The sequence below is a fragment of the Tursiops truncatus genome, chromosome 10 (genome assembly GCF_011762595.2).
Source record: "Tursiops truncatus isolate mTurTru1 chromosome 10, mTurTru1.mat.Y, whole genome shotgun sequence".
Classification (NCBI taxonomy): Eukaryota; Metazoa; Chordata; class Mammalia; order Artiodactyla; family Delphinidae; genus Tursiops; species Tursiops truncatus.
This window is the reverse complement of record NC_047043.1, coordinates 5,006,579-5,024,395: the sequence shown is the minus strand read 5'-3', so window position 1 is coordinate 5,024,395 and position 17,817 is coordinate 5,006,579. Positions and strand designations below refer to the sequence as shown.

The window sequence follows — 17,817 nt, the reverse complement described above, 5'->3', positions numbered from 1 at the left end:
GACTTTCTTTTTTCTGGTTAAAAAGAAAAAAGTTTCATCCCTTGTAACAGAAAAGGTTTTCTAAACTGTACCCGAAGTATGTCTGACGATTTCAGTACAGGGTACTAAATATACCGAAACTGCCTTGATACCCAACTGCTATCATGAAACTACCATATAGTCACCGAACACCCACCAGATGTGAGGATCACATGTCCAGCACAGCTCATACAGTTGTGCTGACCATGTACACGACATTAAAATCTCATTCACACAAACCCAACAATCTTTAGAGGGCTGCGATGTTTATCATCTTCTAAGTGGACCTGAATGTGTAAAGACCTCTGAGCGTCCCAGAAAGGTATTTTCTTCTGATTTGTCTTCCCCCCTAAGGAACAGATACTTAGTTATAGATAAGAGAAGTGTTATTACATAATCATTTTCCCCTTCTTTTTTATAGAAATATTTCCAAGGAAACAAAATTTTCAGTCCTGGGTAGGGTGACCCACAGATTTTTATCCTAAACTAATTTCTTCGCATGTGAGCTGACCCAATCCCTTCCTTCCCTCCAGGGAGTATGTCAGGAAGCAGGCAACTGTGATTAAGACTCATTTCAAGATGGGACTAGCTGAGCCTCTGCATGCGCACCTCCACTCTTGAGAAGTAGCAGGTACAAAACTAGTGACAGGGCGCCCTCAGAAACTCGGTTACCACCACGACTGATTTTCACAAGGCCCTTCCTCTCGCTGCGCTTGGAGGGTAAAGGAGTGACCCTCCCGAAGCACTGTCCTACGTCTGCTCCTTCTGTCCTTCAATGCCGGCCACCTGTTCCGATACCCAAGTTCAGCTGTACATGCCAAGGGCTGGCCGTGCCTAAGCATCTGAGAGTAGTGTGCTAAATTCAGAGCCTCCGCGGTCTCATTCGTCATGGAATAGGTCACATTTCTGTGCAGCGAATGTTTTTTTCCAGCATAATAGGAACACATAAGCCTCTGTTCCTGAAGACTGTCCATTATCCAGCAGCATCCTCAGGGCCTGTGTCTCCTGTACTTAGCAATGGACAAAGGCATGCCCATTGCAGGAGGAAAGCAAAACAAGCAGATGACACTCCAGGGATGTCCCTGCCTCACCTTCTAAACACATAGCTGAAATGATAATACATCCCTGCTCTCTGGAGGATGTGTTATCCTCCAAAGGATATATCTTCCAAAGAACGGAGAAGTTAGGAAAGCTTGCTCTGGTCAGGGTCTCCCTCCTGTGTGTCCTCAACGTGACTCCAGGACTCTCTTTACAGCTTAAAAGTCTAGAGTTTGTAAGATGAGGAGCAAAGTGGAAATTAATTTCCTATTTTCCAAGGCAAAAGAAAAATACCCATTTCAGAGGTCTGATTCTTTCCAAATGAGATCCATTGCAACCCTCTCAAGTATCATCACTTCTTCATAGCTCTGCCGTCCAGCACTTTTTGGAAAGTTTTGCAAATTGCAAAGCTCAGTGCCCTTTTTCCTACACTGAGCTCTCCCAGAGGGCGTGCTCTGGCTCAGTTTCCCAAGTTTGTTTTGGAAGACAAGCACCTCTCAATCCAGCTTTTCAACATAGGAGCAACTGATAAAGAGTTCTGGGAAGTTAAAAGCTGGAGCCACAGTGATGTTTCCGTGATGCATGTTTTGCACTGTGATGGCAGCCTGTTATTCTGCTCAGGAACTAAGCTGAGGTTAGAAAGGTTTGGGATAAAGGATTTTCAAGCCTCAAAAACATGAGAATCCGCAGTCAGGGAAGTGTTAACTTGAAAAACCGTACCAGATACGGTAAGAAATCGAGATGGTCTCTCCCCCAGCCTTTTTCAAAATGAGCTGGAATTTGCATCACTCTAGTGTCCCTAGTTACCAAATATACAATCAGTTTTAAATATCATTTAAATGTATTTACTGGAATTAAATTATAAGTTATGGGCTGCATCAGAGCTACAGTGCAACTATCAACATGACAGCACATAATTTAATCCGCTCTCTGATTCTGTGGAGTTTGTTTTTCTTTTACTAATATGATAATTCTACTGGATTGATTATGTGTTGATGGTCCTCTCATGAAACTAAGGTAAAGGAAACTCTACAAAAAGGCCAATTAGCCTAATAAACAAAGAAAACAAACACTTATAAAAGGACTAGTGGCCAAAGGAGATATAGTGAGTTGCTTTACAAAGTGGGTGACTGCAAAGAGTACCTCGTTATCAGCTAGGAATAACCTGAAGTTGAAAAGGACATGGTACTGGGGTCCATGTTGTGAAACGTATAATGAGGCCCTCTGGGTGCCGAAGCAACAAAAGTCTGGGGTGGAACCAGATCTGCCTCCTACATGCGGTGCTCAGCGATAAACCTGGGGAAGGTGGGGCTTATCCAAGAGAACGTGCACACGGAAGTGTGCAGCATGTATGCGTGTGCAGATGACCTTTGGAACAGGGTGAGCAGGAGGCCAAGGGAAGGGGCACTAGGAGTCCTCAGACCAGCCTTGTGGAATCGGGCCTTGGAGAATCGGATCTAGAAATCTGCATCGCAGGGACTCATGTCACAGCAGGGGTCTCACTGAATCTGCACCCCCAAAGGGGGTGTACTGAAAACCAGAGCCCAGAGCCGTGTCACACGAAACTGACACAGGAAAGGAGGCCCAGGGCAGGTTAGAAACAAGGCAGAACAGGGACTCGGGGGTGGGTGCACCAGCCCGGGCTTAGCATGGGCTCCAGAGCCCCGACCTGTGAGCTCCTGGCTCTACCGATGGCAGCTGCGGCCGCAGACCCTGAGAAACAGCAGCAGCCAAAGAAAAATGAGAAACAGAACTTTGGTCGTGAGCACCACACACAGTCCACTGACTTCCTTCCAGGCTCTGGCAGTCAAGTACGGATGCAGCTAATCACAACTTGGGTTTTCACTCTTGTTTTTTAATCCCCACACACACATCCCAGGGCAGCTCTGGCCCCTGATTAATGTAACACAAGTATGTGCTCAGGAGAGATCACAGCTCACCGTTCGACTATCAGATTCTGGAACAGATCCACCAGGACAAATAAATCTAACTTTACTCTTTCTGGCACATTTTTGTCAGTGTTTTCACATTTTTATAATTTTTGTTTTCAAAAGTACAGATTCACCAACAAGTGAAGGTGGTAATGACTATGACTGATTACTGAACACCAAATGTTCTTTTAACCCATTGTTTTCAATTTTCTACAGGGAAGACAAAAATAAATGCAGTGTGATAAACTCAAACATTCTAAATAATTTTTTTGGTATTTAAATTACAGGGTTAGTATAGCAAAAGGTGAAAGAAAAGACAACCTTTCATTTATGTTCTGGCGTCATATGCATAGTCAATCGCCATCCCTCCCTTCAGTGGCACCACCACCATCACAACACTAGTGACCACTTATTTAAATCTATTTATAAATAGTGATTAACTAACATTATCCTAAGTGCTTTGCATGTGTTAATTCATGAATCCTCACAATGCTCCCATTGGTACAGATATCACTGCCTTCTACAGATGAAGTAACCAAGACACAGAGAGGTTAATTAACCTGCTAGGGTCACACAGCTAGGAGTGCATACCTCTCAAAGATCAGCACAAGGGTGCCTTCAGCTCTGAAAATACAAACTCAGGAACACTCCTCACCCAGGACATTTCCCTAGTACATGGTAAGCCTTCACAATGCTTTCACAAACACTGCATTTGAATACAAGTTCTAAGTGAGGTTTTACCATGCCATTGTGGTAAAGTATAAAAAAATCGAGAGATTTCTGAAACGTTCTGCAGAATTAGGACTGGAACTCAGCCCCCAACAATTAGTCCTCTCCTCCAAATCAAGATGACTCACAATAAAATCAGCACAAAATCCAAAATTAGCACAAACATCCCTAAGGCCTGCTTTAAAAAAATACTTATAAACAGTAATTTACAAACAACTCCAATACGCATTGTGCATAAATGAGAAATGCATCTTAGGGTAATATCAAGGGTTGGGCTATAAAAAATTCAACATAATTCACAAACAACACACTTAAAAAAAAATCAATAAAAAGCGATTCCATGCTCATGAAATAGAGTATACTATGCTAGTAGGATGGCTCAAATAGTTTGACATTGAAAATAATACTCTACAACAACATGAAATTATTCCTAAAGAGGGTAAAGCTTGAAAGAGTGCTTTTTTTCTAATACGCAAAGTGACACGAAAGCTGTATCAATTATTCCTCATGGCCTCTAAGCCTGACAGCCTATGCTCAAACCTTGGCACTGACTTTGATCTTAAGCAAGTTTCCTTATCTGCAAAATGGGATGATAACTGTACAAACCTTACATGTAGAGCACATAAAGATAAATGAAAATCAATGAGGAAACAGAAGACTTAAACAGTGTATAAACCAGCTGGAACTGACACTACATTGAGAAAACACTCCACCCAACAACAGCAGAATACATGCTCTTCTCAAACAGACGTGGGATGTTCTCCAGGACAGTCCATATGCTAGGCCATAAAGCCAGCCTCAATAAATTAAGAAAAAATTGAAATCACAGAAAGTATGTTCTCCAACTATAATGGAATGAAATTAGACATTAATAATAGAAATAAATTTGAGAAGTAAATATGTGGAAATTGAACATACTCCTAAATAACCAAAGAAGAGATCACAGGGAAATTAGAAAATACTTTGAGATGAATGAAAAAGAAGACACAACATACAAATATTTATAGCATGTGATGAAAGCAATGCTTAAAGGGAAATTTATAGCTGTAAGTGCCTCTACTAAAAAAAATTCTCAAATAAACAGTCTAATCTTCTACCTTAAAACACCAGAAAGAGAAGAGCAAGCTAAACCTAAAGCAAGCAGGAGGGAAAAAATCATGTTTAGAGTGGAAAATTAATGAACTAGAGAACAGAAAAGCAACAGAGGAAAAATCAACAAAATCAAAAGTTCTTTGAAAAGACCAATAAAATTGTCAAATGTTCAGCTGGATTGACTAAGGAAAAGAATTGAGAAGGCTCAAATTATTAAAATCAAGAATGAAAGAGGAGACATTACTACTGACCTTACAGAATAAAGAGGATTGTAAGGGGACACTATGAACAACTATATGGCAACCAATTAGATAACTTAGACAAAATGGCTAAATTTTTGGAAAAGACATTAACTACTGAAACTGACTCAAGAAGAAACAGAAAATGTGAACAGACCTATCACAAGTAAAGAGACTGAATTAGTAACTTAAAAACTTCTCAGAATGAAAAGCCCAGATGGCTTCACTGATGAATTCTACCACATATTTAATTAAAAAGAATTAATACCAACTCTTCACAAACTTTTCCAAAAAACAGAGGAGAGAATATTTCCAAATTCACTCTCGGAGGCTAATATTACCCTGATATAAAAACCAGCAAAGGACATCACAAGAAAACTACAGACCAATATCTCTTTGCCTATAAATATAGGCAAAAATCTTTAACAAAACACTAGCAAACCCAATCTATCAACATATGACAAAATGACTATACATTGTGCCCAAGTGGGATTTATCTCAGGAATAAGGTTAATTTAACATCCAAAACAGAATAAAGGACAAAAACAACTTGACCATCTTGATAGATGTGGAAGAAGCCTTTGACAAAATCTAACACCTTTTCATGACAACACCACCAAGCAAACTAGGAATAGAAAGGAACTTCTTCAAACTGATAAAGGGCATTTATGAAAAACCTACAACTAACAGCATACTTAATGGGAAAAGACTAAATCTTTCCTCCATAAGATCAGAAATAAGACAAGGATGTCCATTCTTTTCACTTCTATTGAACATCACACTGGAGGGTCTAGCCCGGGCTAGCAGGCAAGAAAAATAAATACAAGCTTTCAAAGGAAAAAGGAAAACTCTCTCTACTTGCAGATGACATGATCTTAGATATAGAAAATCCTAAGGAATCCACCAAATAACTATTAGAATGAATAAACAAGATCAGAAGGGTTGCAGGAAACAAAACCAATATAAAATTTGAATTGTTATTTTTATACACTAGCAACTAACAGTCAAAAAACAAAATTAGAAAACAATTCCATTTACAATACCACTAAAAAGAATAAAACACCTTGGAAAAAATTTAAAATAAATATAAATAAATATATTTATAAATAAATATAAAACTTGCACTCTTAAAAATGATAAAACATAGTGGAAAGAAATCTATCAAGACTTAAATAAATGGAAAATATCCCGTGCTCAAAGATTTAATATTGTTAGATGGCGATGCCCCCAAACTGACTTACACATTTTGCAATCCCTATAATCTTCCCAGCTGCTTTTTTCTGCAGAAACTGATAAGCAGACCCTAACATTCACACAGAAATGCAAGCAGCCCAGAATAGCCAAAACAATCTAGGAAAAGGTCTAAGTTTGAAGAGTCACACCTCCCAATTTCAAAACTTACCAAAAGCTATAGTAATCAATACAGTGTTAGGCCTCAGGATAGACATACCTTTCAATGGAACAGAATTGAGAGTACAGAAATAAATCCTTACACTAATGGTTAACTGAAATTTGATAAAGCTGGTAAGATAATTCAATGAGGAAAGAAAAGTTTTTAAATAGTTCAAAAGACTGAACTTGGATTCCTTCCTTATACTATACACAAATATCAACTTAAAATGAATTGTAGACTTAAATGTGAAAACTAAAATTATGAACGCATGGGGACTTCACTTCACACCTACTAGGGTGGCTGTGATGAAAAAGACAAGTGTTGGCAAGGATGTGTAAAGCTGCAACCGTCACACACTGCTGGTGTGAGTGTAAAATGATGGAGCTGCTCTGGAAAACAGCTTTGCTGTTCCTCAAAATGTTAAAACATGGAGTTACTACACAACTCAGCAATTCCCCTCCTAAGTATCTACCCAAGAGAAGTGGAAACACATGTCCACACAAAACTTGTACAACAATGTTCACAACAGCATTATACAGAGTAGCCAAAAAGTGAAAATGACTCAAATGTCCACCAATTGATGAAGAGGTGAATAAAATGTGGTATGTCCATACGATGGACTGTTATATGACAATAAAAAATAATAAAATACTGATAGATGCTACAACATAGATGAATCTTGAAAACATTAATGCTAAGTGAAAGAAGCTGGTCACAAAAGACCGCATGCTATATGAGAAGTCCAGAATAGGTGAATCAACAGAGGAAAGTAGATGAGTCTTCTCCTAGGCCTAGAGGGTGGGTAGTAATGAGAAGTGACTGATAATGGGTATGAGGTTTCTTTTTGGGGTAATGAAAATGTTCTAAAATTGGGTAGGAGAAAGCGGGGAAACCCCCCAAGAAGGGAACAGGCAATACCTCTAGGACCAGATTTTGAGGGGTCAAATACACAAGCGACAGAGGACTTTTTTTTTTTTTGCAGGTGGGATAAAAGGAGAAGGGAAAACAAAACGAATGGCAAACAGAAGGCAAAATGATACTAACAGGCTGATGTGGAGGTAAAAAAGTAAAACACTAAAATGTAAACTATATTAAAAAATGATGACAGTATTCACTTCCTCCTTTGTACCCAGAAACACTCCTAGGAAGAGATGAGGGGCAAAGGGGATTGGAACTTATATAGGAAAAAAAAAACCCCACTTCATCAAAATTCTTTAAAATAGTGATACCTTTCATGTCATACTCTACCCTACTTCTAGGAGTTCAGACTGAGAACTCCATAGGATTCAAATTATTGCAGCAATACTCAGAAATGCAAATAAAAATAATAAATAGCACTGGCTGAGTGCCTGCCATGGGCTAAACTCATTATCTCCAAATCCTCATTAAAAATCTCATTCTAAAGAGAAGGAAAGTGAGGTACCAAGGTTATGCAACTTGCTCAAGGATGGAAAATTTACAAGTAGCAGAGCTGAGATTTGAAATCAGGAGCCTAATTCCAAAAATCCAGAAATTTACCACTATACCAGTATGTCCCAAGTACACCATCAGTGGATCATAAAATGATTTCAGTTGGAATAAACTGGACCATCTCGTTTGAGTATTTATATATGATAAAATATCAATTTCACAACTATATAAAGTCTTCTTTTGAGTAAATATGTAAAAAACAATGTTAGTCAACTCTTTAAAAGAAATCAACATAACGCCTAAAAGGGAATACGGAAAAATAAAAACAGCCTGACTTTTTGAGAAGGTGAAATTCTGAGTCCCTTTAAAACGTTTTCCTGGATTTCCAATGTTCCTAAATGTGTGTGTAAAAAAAGAAAGCATTAAAAAAAGTCTGTTCTAACCCTTAAAATTAAGTAATCGTTCTGTAAAGTGCATTTTCCATTGGTTCCTCCCACATTTTAATATACCCACCACTGAGCTCCCTCCCACTTCTGAGTGAGCCTCTTTCTCCCTCAGGAAGTAGATTCCTGACATTTATCAGATTTTCTTTCTCATTTTATCCTATCTTATCCTGAAGCTCTAGGACCAGCCCACTTAACTATTTATTCAACTGCTCCAGAAATTTTTCGCCCTGCAGGGTATCTGGTAGGCATATGCAAATAGTTTTAAAAAGGCAAGGGTTCCTCTGTGTCTGATAAGCTGCCCACCTCTGGCATCTAAGCAAAGAAACTCCAATTGGTAAAGGGTCACCCTGAAGATTCCCCCATCGGCCAAAGACCTAGCCCAGGTACTTCTGTTTCCTTGAGCAGACACCTCTGACACACTGGAGACTGTACACGGCAGGCACACAAAATCATCTCTGGCTTTTCCATACAGTGAACAGAACTCTTTGTGCCTTTAGCTAAGATGGATGGAAGGCCACTTTGCTTTCTGTCAACCTCCAGGCTCTAGCCAGCAGGCAGAGGCTGCCCTCACTCACCTGTGCATGTTCCCATTGGTGGTAAAAGACTGGCCACACACAGAGCACTTGTAAGGCCTCTCCCCAGAGTGCACCAGCATGTGGCGGTCCAGGGAGCTGGCCGAGCTCAGCGACTTCCCGCAAATGCTGCATGAATGGTCGGCCCCTCCAGTGTCTGTGTTGTGCTACAGAAAGCAATGATCGCAGTGGTCACTTAGGAAGACGGGTCAAAATGAGGCGATTATGAAATGCACGTTCAGAGCTTTATTAAAAAAAAACTAACACTTCTCACCAATTTTTTTCTTTTTCATTTAAAATATCGTCCCGAACATCAAAATCTATTGAGACCATAGGCAAATAAATATTGTGTTCTATCAAACCCAAGTTACTAAACAATGTTACTATTCAGTACCATGTTACGATTTGAATATTGTCAGCCCTTCACTGTTCTAGATTCAATACTTGTCATGAACCAGCCACAGCAGGCAAGGGAGAAGGATAAATCTTACAGTAAAGAAAAAAAGCCCAAAGAGATCCCAAATCAAGGGAATTCCCTGCTACATGATGTAAGTTTATAGCAATATATAGAATTAGGGTCTACAACTATAATCTCACTGTACTGTGAGGAGATTTGGTTCACAATGGCAAGTCACAGATGATGAAAAGTCTTCTGTTACATGTGGTTAGTTAATTAGATGTTTGCTAAATTCCAAAAAGATATTCTGTGTTGACCTGGGACTTTGTCACAATAACACGGACACACAAAAATTATTTCATAACTGCCCCCTCAAAATTAAGAATATTAGATCTAAATGAAACAGCCACAATCCATCCATTAAGATAAAATCCCATCCCCTCTCTTAACAAAGAAAATACAAAAGCAGCAGCAAACCTGGCGAATGTGCATAGTTAACTGATGCTGTGTAGTGCAAATCTTCTCACACAGGGGACAGTTATAGGAAGACTTCTCCTCTTTTGTTTCCTGAAAAGAGAATAAAAGGGAGAATCCATTTCAGCTCAGTGAGCTAGTGCCTCTCATCTGTGTTATAAACATCTGTGTCTGACAAGCTGTAGCAACAGAGCAGCTGAGAGCATAGGCCCTGGAGCCTGGCTGGGTATGAGCTTGGGAGAGTGGCTGTCCCGTCTGCCCTCCGTTTCCTCATTTGTAAAATGGGGAAAATAATAGCATCTACTGCATCACGCGGTGATGAGGATTAAATCAATCAGCACACAGAAGGCACCAGAACGGTGCCCCGTACAGGCTAAGTGCTCAATAAATACTAGTGTTCTTGTTAGACACCATTCAGTTAATCATCAGCGGTGGCGAAAAATTAAGCATCAAGTCACAGCTGAGCTAGAAAAGGGATGTATTTCTCCTCAATTCTGACCCAGGTTCCAGTCACTAGTTTCTACCTGGTCTTGAGTCCACCAAGACACACGAGAGGGAAGAGCTCTCACGTCAAAAACCCACCCTCCCGAGGGTGGAAGGCCCCAGTACCCACCAGTGTGCCCATCGGACATCAACGGGATCCTTTTACTCGCTGCGAGCACCTAACTGCTTATAAATAATAAAAAAGAGCGAGGGAGGGTGCAGTCTCTGGGAGGTGCCAGGAGGGAGGGCTGGACCCTCGGGCACCTTTCAATAGGCCTCTTTTCACTTGTACTCATTTGAATGCATTTCTGTTCCCTGAAATGATACCAATTATTGAACACTTACTATGTGCTAAACTCCGCACATACAGAATAGTGTTTTTCACACAACTGTGAGAAACAGCCACCACTATGGACCCCATTTTCGGGATGAGGAAACGGGTACAGAGAGGCAAGTAACCTGCCCCAGATCAAAGGGCTATTAAGTAGCAGAGCCAGGATTAAAACTCAGGCCAGCTGCTCCACAGCCCATGCCCCAAACCGCCAGGCTGTGTAAGTCTGACCCAAAAAGGATGAAGCCCAAGGCACAGAAAGGAAACACCCTTGTGGTTGGCTCATGAGAGATGACGAAAATAAAAGTCACCCTGAAGACCATAAAAACAAATGGCACCAGACGGGGTGGAGTGGACGCATGGTGGGTCTAGCGCACGGCTCTACAGTGGGTCCCTCTCGCTCTTCAGAGACCAACAAGCCTCACTGTAAGCGACATACACCTGCTCCCGGTCTGCGACCTCGGGTCTGAGAAATAGGTACGCCACACATTGTTTCACTCTTGAATTTAAAAACAATCACAGATGTGAATTCTAAGGAAGGTGATCAACCCAGAGACAATTTAAAAAACAAAACACAAAAAAACGCTGCACCCTCGCCCAGTGGTCATCCACTTCCACTCCTCCCCGAGGCAACGTGTGTGTCTGCGGGGAAGAGGGTGTCAGACCGTCTCATCCCCACTCTACGACAGTCACAAAGGAGCTGGCCAAGAACCACCAGGCAGAAAAACCAAAACCAAAAGTAGTAACAACAAAGTGAGAGCACTCGTATAAAAAGGAGGGATGCCTCACAGCTGGGCCCAAACTCGGTCTTTGGGGTATTTTTGTTAAATTATTAGGTTAGTGATAATATATATTAAAAAGTGCTTTGTTTTCTTTTTTTAAAAAAAGAGATTCATCGGTAGGATGGAAATACATGTTAAAAAGTCAGGCCTCCAAGTAGCCAGCCTCTTGAGGATTTTTAAATTCTTTTTAAAAAAATCATCTTGCGTTCCCCTGAGACAGATTCCAGACACGCTGACTGTCCCCTGGGGCTAATGGGATTGATTCTGGGTTTATGGTTAACTGGAGCCTCACCATTCTCAGAGGCGGGCAGCGGCACGCTGCAGACCATAGCACAGGTCCAGGACATCCACGATGGTCTGGGAGAAGGAAGTCTCCAGACTCAGATTTAATTTTTAAAGACAAATCAAACAGAGAAGGGAGCATCGTGATGCTGGAAGAGGACCTACTGGAGAGTGCTGAATCCAGTGGCTGTGGCCGTGCTGGTGGAAGGAGCACACTTCCTGAGCTGACAGACAAAATTAGCAGCTAATGTGATAACTAACCATTCCATAATGAAACTATCTGGCACCCTTGTTGGCTTCCGGCTGTGGTTAATCTGCCCTGGAACTCTGCTAGCTGCTGGGCTTCTCCCCAGGGCTCCCTTCTCAGCCCTCCTGTCCATCCCAGGTAAGGACAACGCACTCTGCACTCTCTCTCCCGCACTGCGCTTGTTTTTTTTAATGCACTGTCTTTCCCATCCTACCTCTAGCCCAGACCTCCTTTCAAAAACTCAGCCAGTGCCCTAAGGAACCCCAGAGGACACAGAAGTGGGTGGAAAATGGCCCAGGCACCCCTGTGGAGTCAGCTCCACTTACCATGCAGGGAGGGAGGTGCCGTGGGCCCCCTCTACGACTCTACCTACTGTCTGAATCACTGGGAAGGGACCAGAGCCTGGACTTGGGCCAGGTCTGCCTGTGTTGGGGCGATGCTGGACTCTAAGGAAGAGCTCGGCACCTGGCGCAGTACCTGGTTGGAAGGAGGAGGAGGGTGTATATTGTGAAATAGGGGCATGGATGGAGGGATGGACAGATAGATGGATGGATGGACAGTCACATGAGAGTGGAAATAAACCTTTTCTTCCCAGAGCTAGCACTCCTTCTCGGCTCAGGCCACAGTCAAACAGGCTGAGAATTTTCTCAGGTACCCATAGGAAGAGAGGCACGTGGAGACAAGGGAAAAAAGAGAGAAAAAGTATCAATGCCCCAACCCTAAAGCATCATTTAACTCTGCCAAGTCTTCAGCCTTGAGAAAGAGGTGGAGAAACAGACACTCCTGTGCTGCTGGAGGGATTTTAGGCAGGGACAGCTTTTCCTGGAGGGCACATCGTATCAAAAGCTGTAATTCATGTTGTACGTCTACAAATTTATAGAAGACCATCACACTATGCTCAGACAATTCTGTATAAGGACAGTCACTGTTGGATTGTTAATAAAAAAAGAAAATTAACTCACAAAAGCCCAACAGGCTTACCTTCCTGTCCACCCCCAGTCCCTGGACAAACTCAGAAGACTGCCTTCTCCCAAGGGTTTGGCGGGACCCCATTAAATCAGTGAAGCCAAACATGGAACGTTCACATCACGTGGACGCGGAGTGGAAAGGGGAATGGCTCACCTCAGTCCTTGAGCTTCACGCACCGTCGAGCATGCTGCTGCAGGACAGCAACACCTTCTCAAGTGCCCCGTTTGTACATTAATTAAAAGACTCATCTTATTTCCCAAGGGAGGAGACATGGCCTTTCATAACATCCCTGCCCTCCCATGTCCTCTTCTCCACCCTTCCTGATCTCTGAAAATTCAAGAGGAATAAATGGCATCTTGAGTGGAATTCTCGGGAGCCCCATTGTGTGCTTTGTCAAGGATGGAAGCTGAAGAGCAGCTCCAGCACAGCCAGGACTCATCACTACCTAATCTGGAGACACTTAAAAAAAAATCAAGGAGGTGGCATCAGAAACCCAATTAACCAGCTGCTTGAACGAGGAAACAAATCATGCCACAGGAGAGGAATAAGCCGAGTTCTCTGCCTCGCCTGTCCCGTGGAGAAAGCTCGCATTCAACTCAAATCACACGGCAGAGAATAAGGGCGCTTTCACCAATACTGACACCACAGCGTGGAAAATTTTCTCTACAAAGGGAAACTGACATAAGCTATGAGAAGTTAGCTCTTGAAAAAGGTTTATGGCCTCTGGGTACATCCATTCAGTTCTGACCACATCTGAGTTTCTGGCTTAGGAAGCTGGGGCTCAAGGGGACATCCTTCTCCCAACACTCTCATGGATGCCACAGCCAGGCACACTAACGCTTACCTGGTTCCTTCGGCCAATACGATTTGGTCCCGGAGGCTTCGTGGGGGACCTGATGCTCTGGGGGCTCCCACCATTCTCGGCAACCTTCCCTACGCTCATTACCGCTGACATCATGGTGTTGATGGAAGACAAATCTGAACCTTCCAAGCCAACGGGCGAACTTGACATCATTGGGACAAAGGTTTAAGCTTCTAGGAAGCCTCGGCCACGGAACTGAAAATCAGAAATTGCTGATGTGATCAATGGGAAGTTTAGGCTTCTGTCACGACCAGGTGGCAGTGGCCATGCCTGCCACCACTGCAGTCGGGTTAAAACCCCTTCTTCAATTCAAGCTGACACTCATATGACTCCTATGACTTAAGCTTTCATCTAAACCAAGTGCTGTCATACCAAACCGATAACCTTGCTTCCTTTCTGAGCATGTGCCACCGACGAAGCTGCCCAAGGCAGGTCTTTCTGCCTTTCCTAAGCTTTCAATAGGGAGAGTGGGAAAGGCTACAACAATTAGGAAGCCGAGGAGCTGCCATCTGGCCAGCACCCACCTAACAGCCTAACTCACTTACTGCTATGTGCATGTTCTAGACCTAACAACTAAGGATGAGAAACCTCAGCTTTCACTTAAACTCCAGGCTACAATACCGTGATTTTAATGGGGAGCCCGAACTGTTAAGACAACTGAGAAGCCAACGCTATCACCCAACACTATAACCAAATTTCAAATCAGCATAAAAAAGACTGTTTCTTAAAACATGCAAGTACATAATATAGCTGTACCCCAGAAAATGGACAGAAGAAAACCCAGCCCCCACTGCCAATCACCTCCATTTTCTGCCCCAACTGATATACTGTGAGACCTTCCCCTGCTGTAGCAATCGCCCACGTGGAGGAGGAAATGAGGTTGGGTTCACTTCTTTTTTTTTCTTCTCTGGTATCACTCGCTGACACTGGAAGAAAAGCAAAGGCAAAAAGGTTCAGTGAAGAAAAAACAGAAACCATTTGTTTACTCTAATCTCAGACCACTATATTCTCAAGACTACAGGGAACAGTGTGAGAGGAGGCGGCTAACTCTTCTTTTTCTTCCAAAACCACGTTCTGTGGTTGTTTTTCACCCTTAACTGATGTGCCCTACAGTGCTGTCACCCTCACTCCCAACAGCCAAAACGATTCTGTGGTATTTTATTTTCTGAAGCTCATATTTATATCCATACAGCAAACTTTCTCTCATACTCTACTCCTGTCTCCCACAAGGACTCTCAAGACTCCCACTTGACCATCTCCTGCCTCCCCCTAAAATTGACCAAAGATAAGGCAGTAAAGGAGTCAGAGTCTGAAGGCTAAAACCTCTAAAGGCTCAGAGTCTAGGAGGGACTAGGTCAGACCTTAAAGAAACTTGGTAATACAAATAGGTTGACTAAAGGGAAAACTACAGCCCATGTACACATCAAACTTTACTTCTCCAGGCCTTTTCTAGTTATGCTTCTTCCATAGAAGTACTATGGCTACAGGTACGGCCAGAAGTAAGTCTCCAGGTCAACTGTTTCCCTTATTTTATCTGGGAAGATATTCTCTAGCCACACATCCTGTTATGCTCCAGGGTGCATTAAATTTTTCAAGTCCACAGCTGTCTCAGAGATCAAGCTAATTATCTCAGGAGCGAAGTGAATATTTAGGAACAACACCAGAAAGAATGTGATGTCTTGTGGTTCCTCCTCCACCTCTAGGAGAAGTGACCTAGGATGTGACAAACGGTAACACCCAGAGCAGCTGCAAACGTGTCCAGCAGCAGAGCAGGAAAGCCTGGGGACATAACTTTATTAAGTGATGCTGCCATCAGCTGAGAAGTCCCGAGCTAAAACCTTACCCAAGAGCCAAAGAGAAGCTCAGGAACAGTACTTTCCTTGTCAAAAGACAAAATGTGCCTTCCTTTTAGTAGACATTTTGAAGATATGACTCTAATACTTTTCCAAATGGTAAGTCAGAGGACTAACTACTAAACATACAACTTAAGACCACTGATCCAGCCTCACCCCTCACATGTTTCCCATTAAAAGAGGAAATCTTGGGGCTTCCCTGGTGGTGCAGTGGTTGAGAGTCCGCCTGCCGATGCAGGGGACACGGGTTTGTGCCCCGGTCCGGGAGGATCCCACATGCCGCGGAGCGGCTGGGCCCGTGAGCCATGGCCACTGAGCCTGCGTGTCCGGAGCCTGTGCTCCGCAACGGGAGAGGCCACAGCAGTTAGAGGCCCCCGCGTACCGCAAAAAAAAAAAAAAAAAAAAAAAAGGAAACCTTGAGCCGGCAAGCCGCCTGCCGCAACTAAGACCTGGTACAACCAAATAAATAATAAATTAAAAATAAATAAATAAAAATACACATTAAATTAAAAAAAAATAAAGAGGAAACCTTGGTCCAAAATTAAAACAAACAAGAAAACAACAAACCCCAAAGCTGTTGTCTTTCCATGAAGTTTCCTCCATATATGGAAGACCATTTAAACTTATTAAAAATTGTACTTTAAAACTTCCAATTTTGACTGTCTTTGAAAGTTTATTTGGGAAATTCCTCTCTAGGAAGAAACATTCAACACGAGTACACACATACGGAAGTATACACATACCTCATTTTCTTTCTTAAAGGATTTCTAACAAAAGTATCATCAGTTCCCCAGAATTGCTGTCATCAATCAGTATATGATTAGTTCCTTGATTCAAGTAAGGGGACACCTTCTATACCAAAACCATCTCATTCTTTTAAATATATATCCCCCATAGTTTTAATGTACATCAAATTATAAAATAAATGACTAGAAATCTTTATTGTAATTACATTATGTCAGTAAAAATAAAGTTAACCTTTCCACCAATTTATAGTGGGAGTTTAGATGATCTTGCTTTTGTCCTATTACTATACTTAGAGAAGAAAAGTGTGGTAGAGTTTTTCAGACCAGGAATTGATTAGAGAAAACACCTTTTAGATAAATATAAAATTATAAGTTATAGAAAACATATTCTAATTCTTTCACTGAGTAGGGAAAGAAAATGGAAAAAAGGGAAATAGTCAATATGAAAATTAACAAAAAATATATTCATCAAAAAGAGCCAAAGTGCCAGTAAGAATTTTTGTCACAATCATTATAACATCAAAGATACATTCTTGCAAACTACCTAAATGTCCTAAATATAGGAAACCCAGCAATAGTCACAACAGTTAACCAACCTAAGGGCTGAAAGTTGCAGGGGCTTATATCCCAACTGGAAAAGGAGAAAAGTCATGCAAACTTGCTATTTCCCATTTTGTCTGGACAGGAAGACATTTGCTAAATTTATTTCCCCTTTGGGCTAAAGTGTGAAGTGTGACACTACCCACTGAGGACACCAAGATCACCTACATTCACTTCCTTTTCCTTGTTTAAATGTAAGTAAACAGTAATATTTTTTTTAAAATACAGACTCTTCTCATCTTTGATCAGAAAGAGCAATTAACAAAATGAAACTCCCAGTTACACTGTCTGACAAGAAGAACAGTCACTGGACTCGTCCCTGAAAAGCTGTTTCAGAAGCAAAACCCAAACCAGCCTCTCAGACCTGTTCGAAGATTTTCCTCCAGTTTGCGCTTGTGTGTTATGCGTGAGCTCTCCTTTAGGGAGGATGGAGCAGGAAGAAGGGCAGGGACCTGGTTGTAAAACAATGCAGCCCATTGTTCCCGGTCAGAAAACACAAATCCACCTTAACATTAAGGTGCATTTATGCACTAATTTAACCAGAAGCCAGCAGCCAGAATTAGTCCATTCTACCTACCCCACGCCCGACCGTGGACCACACTAGAGCAGTAATCCAAACTGACCAACCTAAACCTTCTGATACTCAATCTCAGGGGGTGAAAGATAGGTTTAACAGTTTAAGGTCCATTTACAAAGCACACTTTCTTTATAAATACTTATAGTTCGTATATTTTCATTCTCTCCTCTGCTCCCTGATACCATCCTACACATCAGCTCCATCACTGCAAATTAAAAAATAATAATAATAACCATAATAAACTAAATAAAAATCACTGGCCCCATTCTAGTACAATCTCCTCCAGCTGCAACCAGAGAGGAGTGGGAACCCAGATGAGGCCCCCAAATCACAGACATGAAAGGAA

The 17,817-nt window shown here is 41.9% G+C and overlaps 1 protein-coding gene across 20 annotated transcripts in view; it reads right to left on the bottom strand.

Annotated features, from left to right (window-relative positions):
• RREB1 (ras responsive element binding protein 1) overlaps positions 1-17,817 on the bottom strand; it is a 180,350-nt gene that overhangs the window by 55,051 nt on the left and 107,482 nt on the right. For 17 of the 20 annotated variants that reach the window (XM_073810293.1, XM_033863804.2, XM_033863810.2 and 14 more), the window contains 4 exons: positions 14,497-14,621; positions 13,678-13,890; positions 9,743-9,832; positions 8,872-9,035 (listed from right to left, as the gene is read on the bottom strand). In XM_073810293.1, coding sequence (XP_073666394.1) covers positions 8,872-9,035; positions 9,743-9,832; positions 13,678-13,848 — 425 coding nt within the window. In that variant the 5' untranslated portion in view covers positions 13,849-13,890; positions 14,497-14,621. Of the gene's footprint in view, positions 1-8,871; positions 9,036-9,742; positions 9,833-13,677; positions 13,891-14,496; positions 14,622-17,817 lie in introns of those variants that run through there. The other 3 variants (XM_033863812.2, XM_073810294.1, XM_033863813.2) reach the window with 3 other exon arrangements.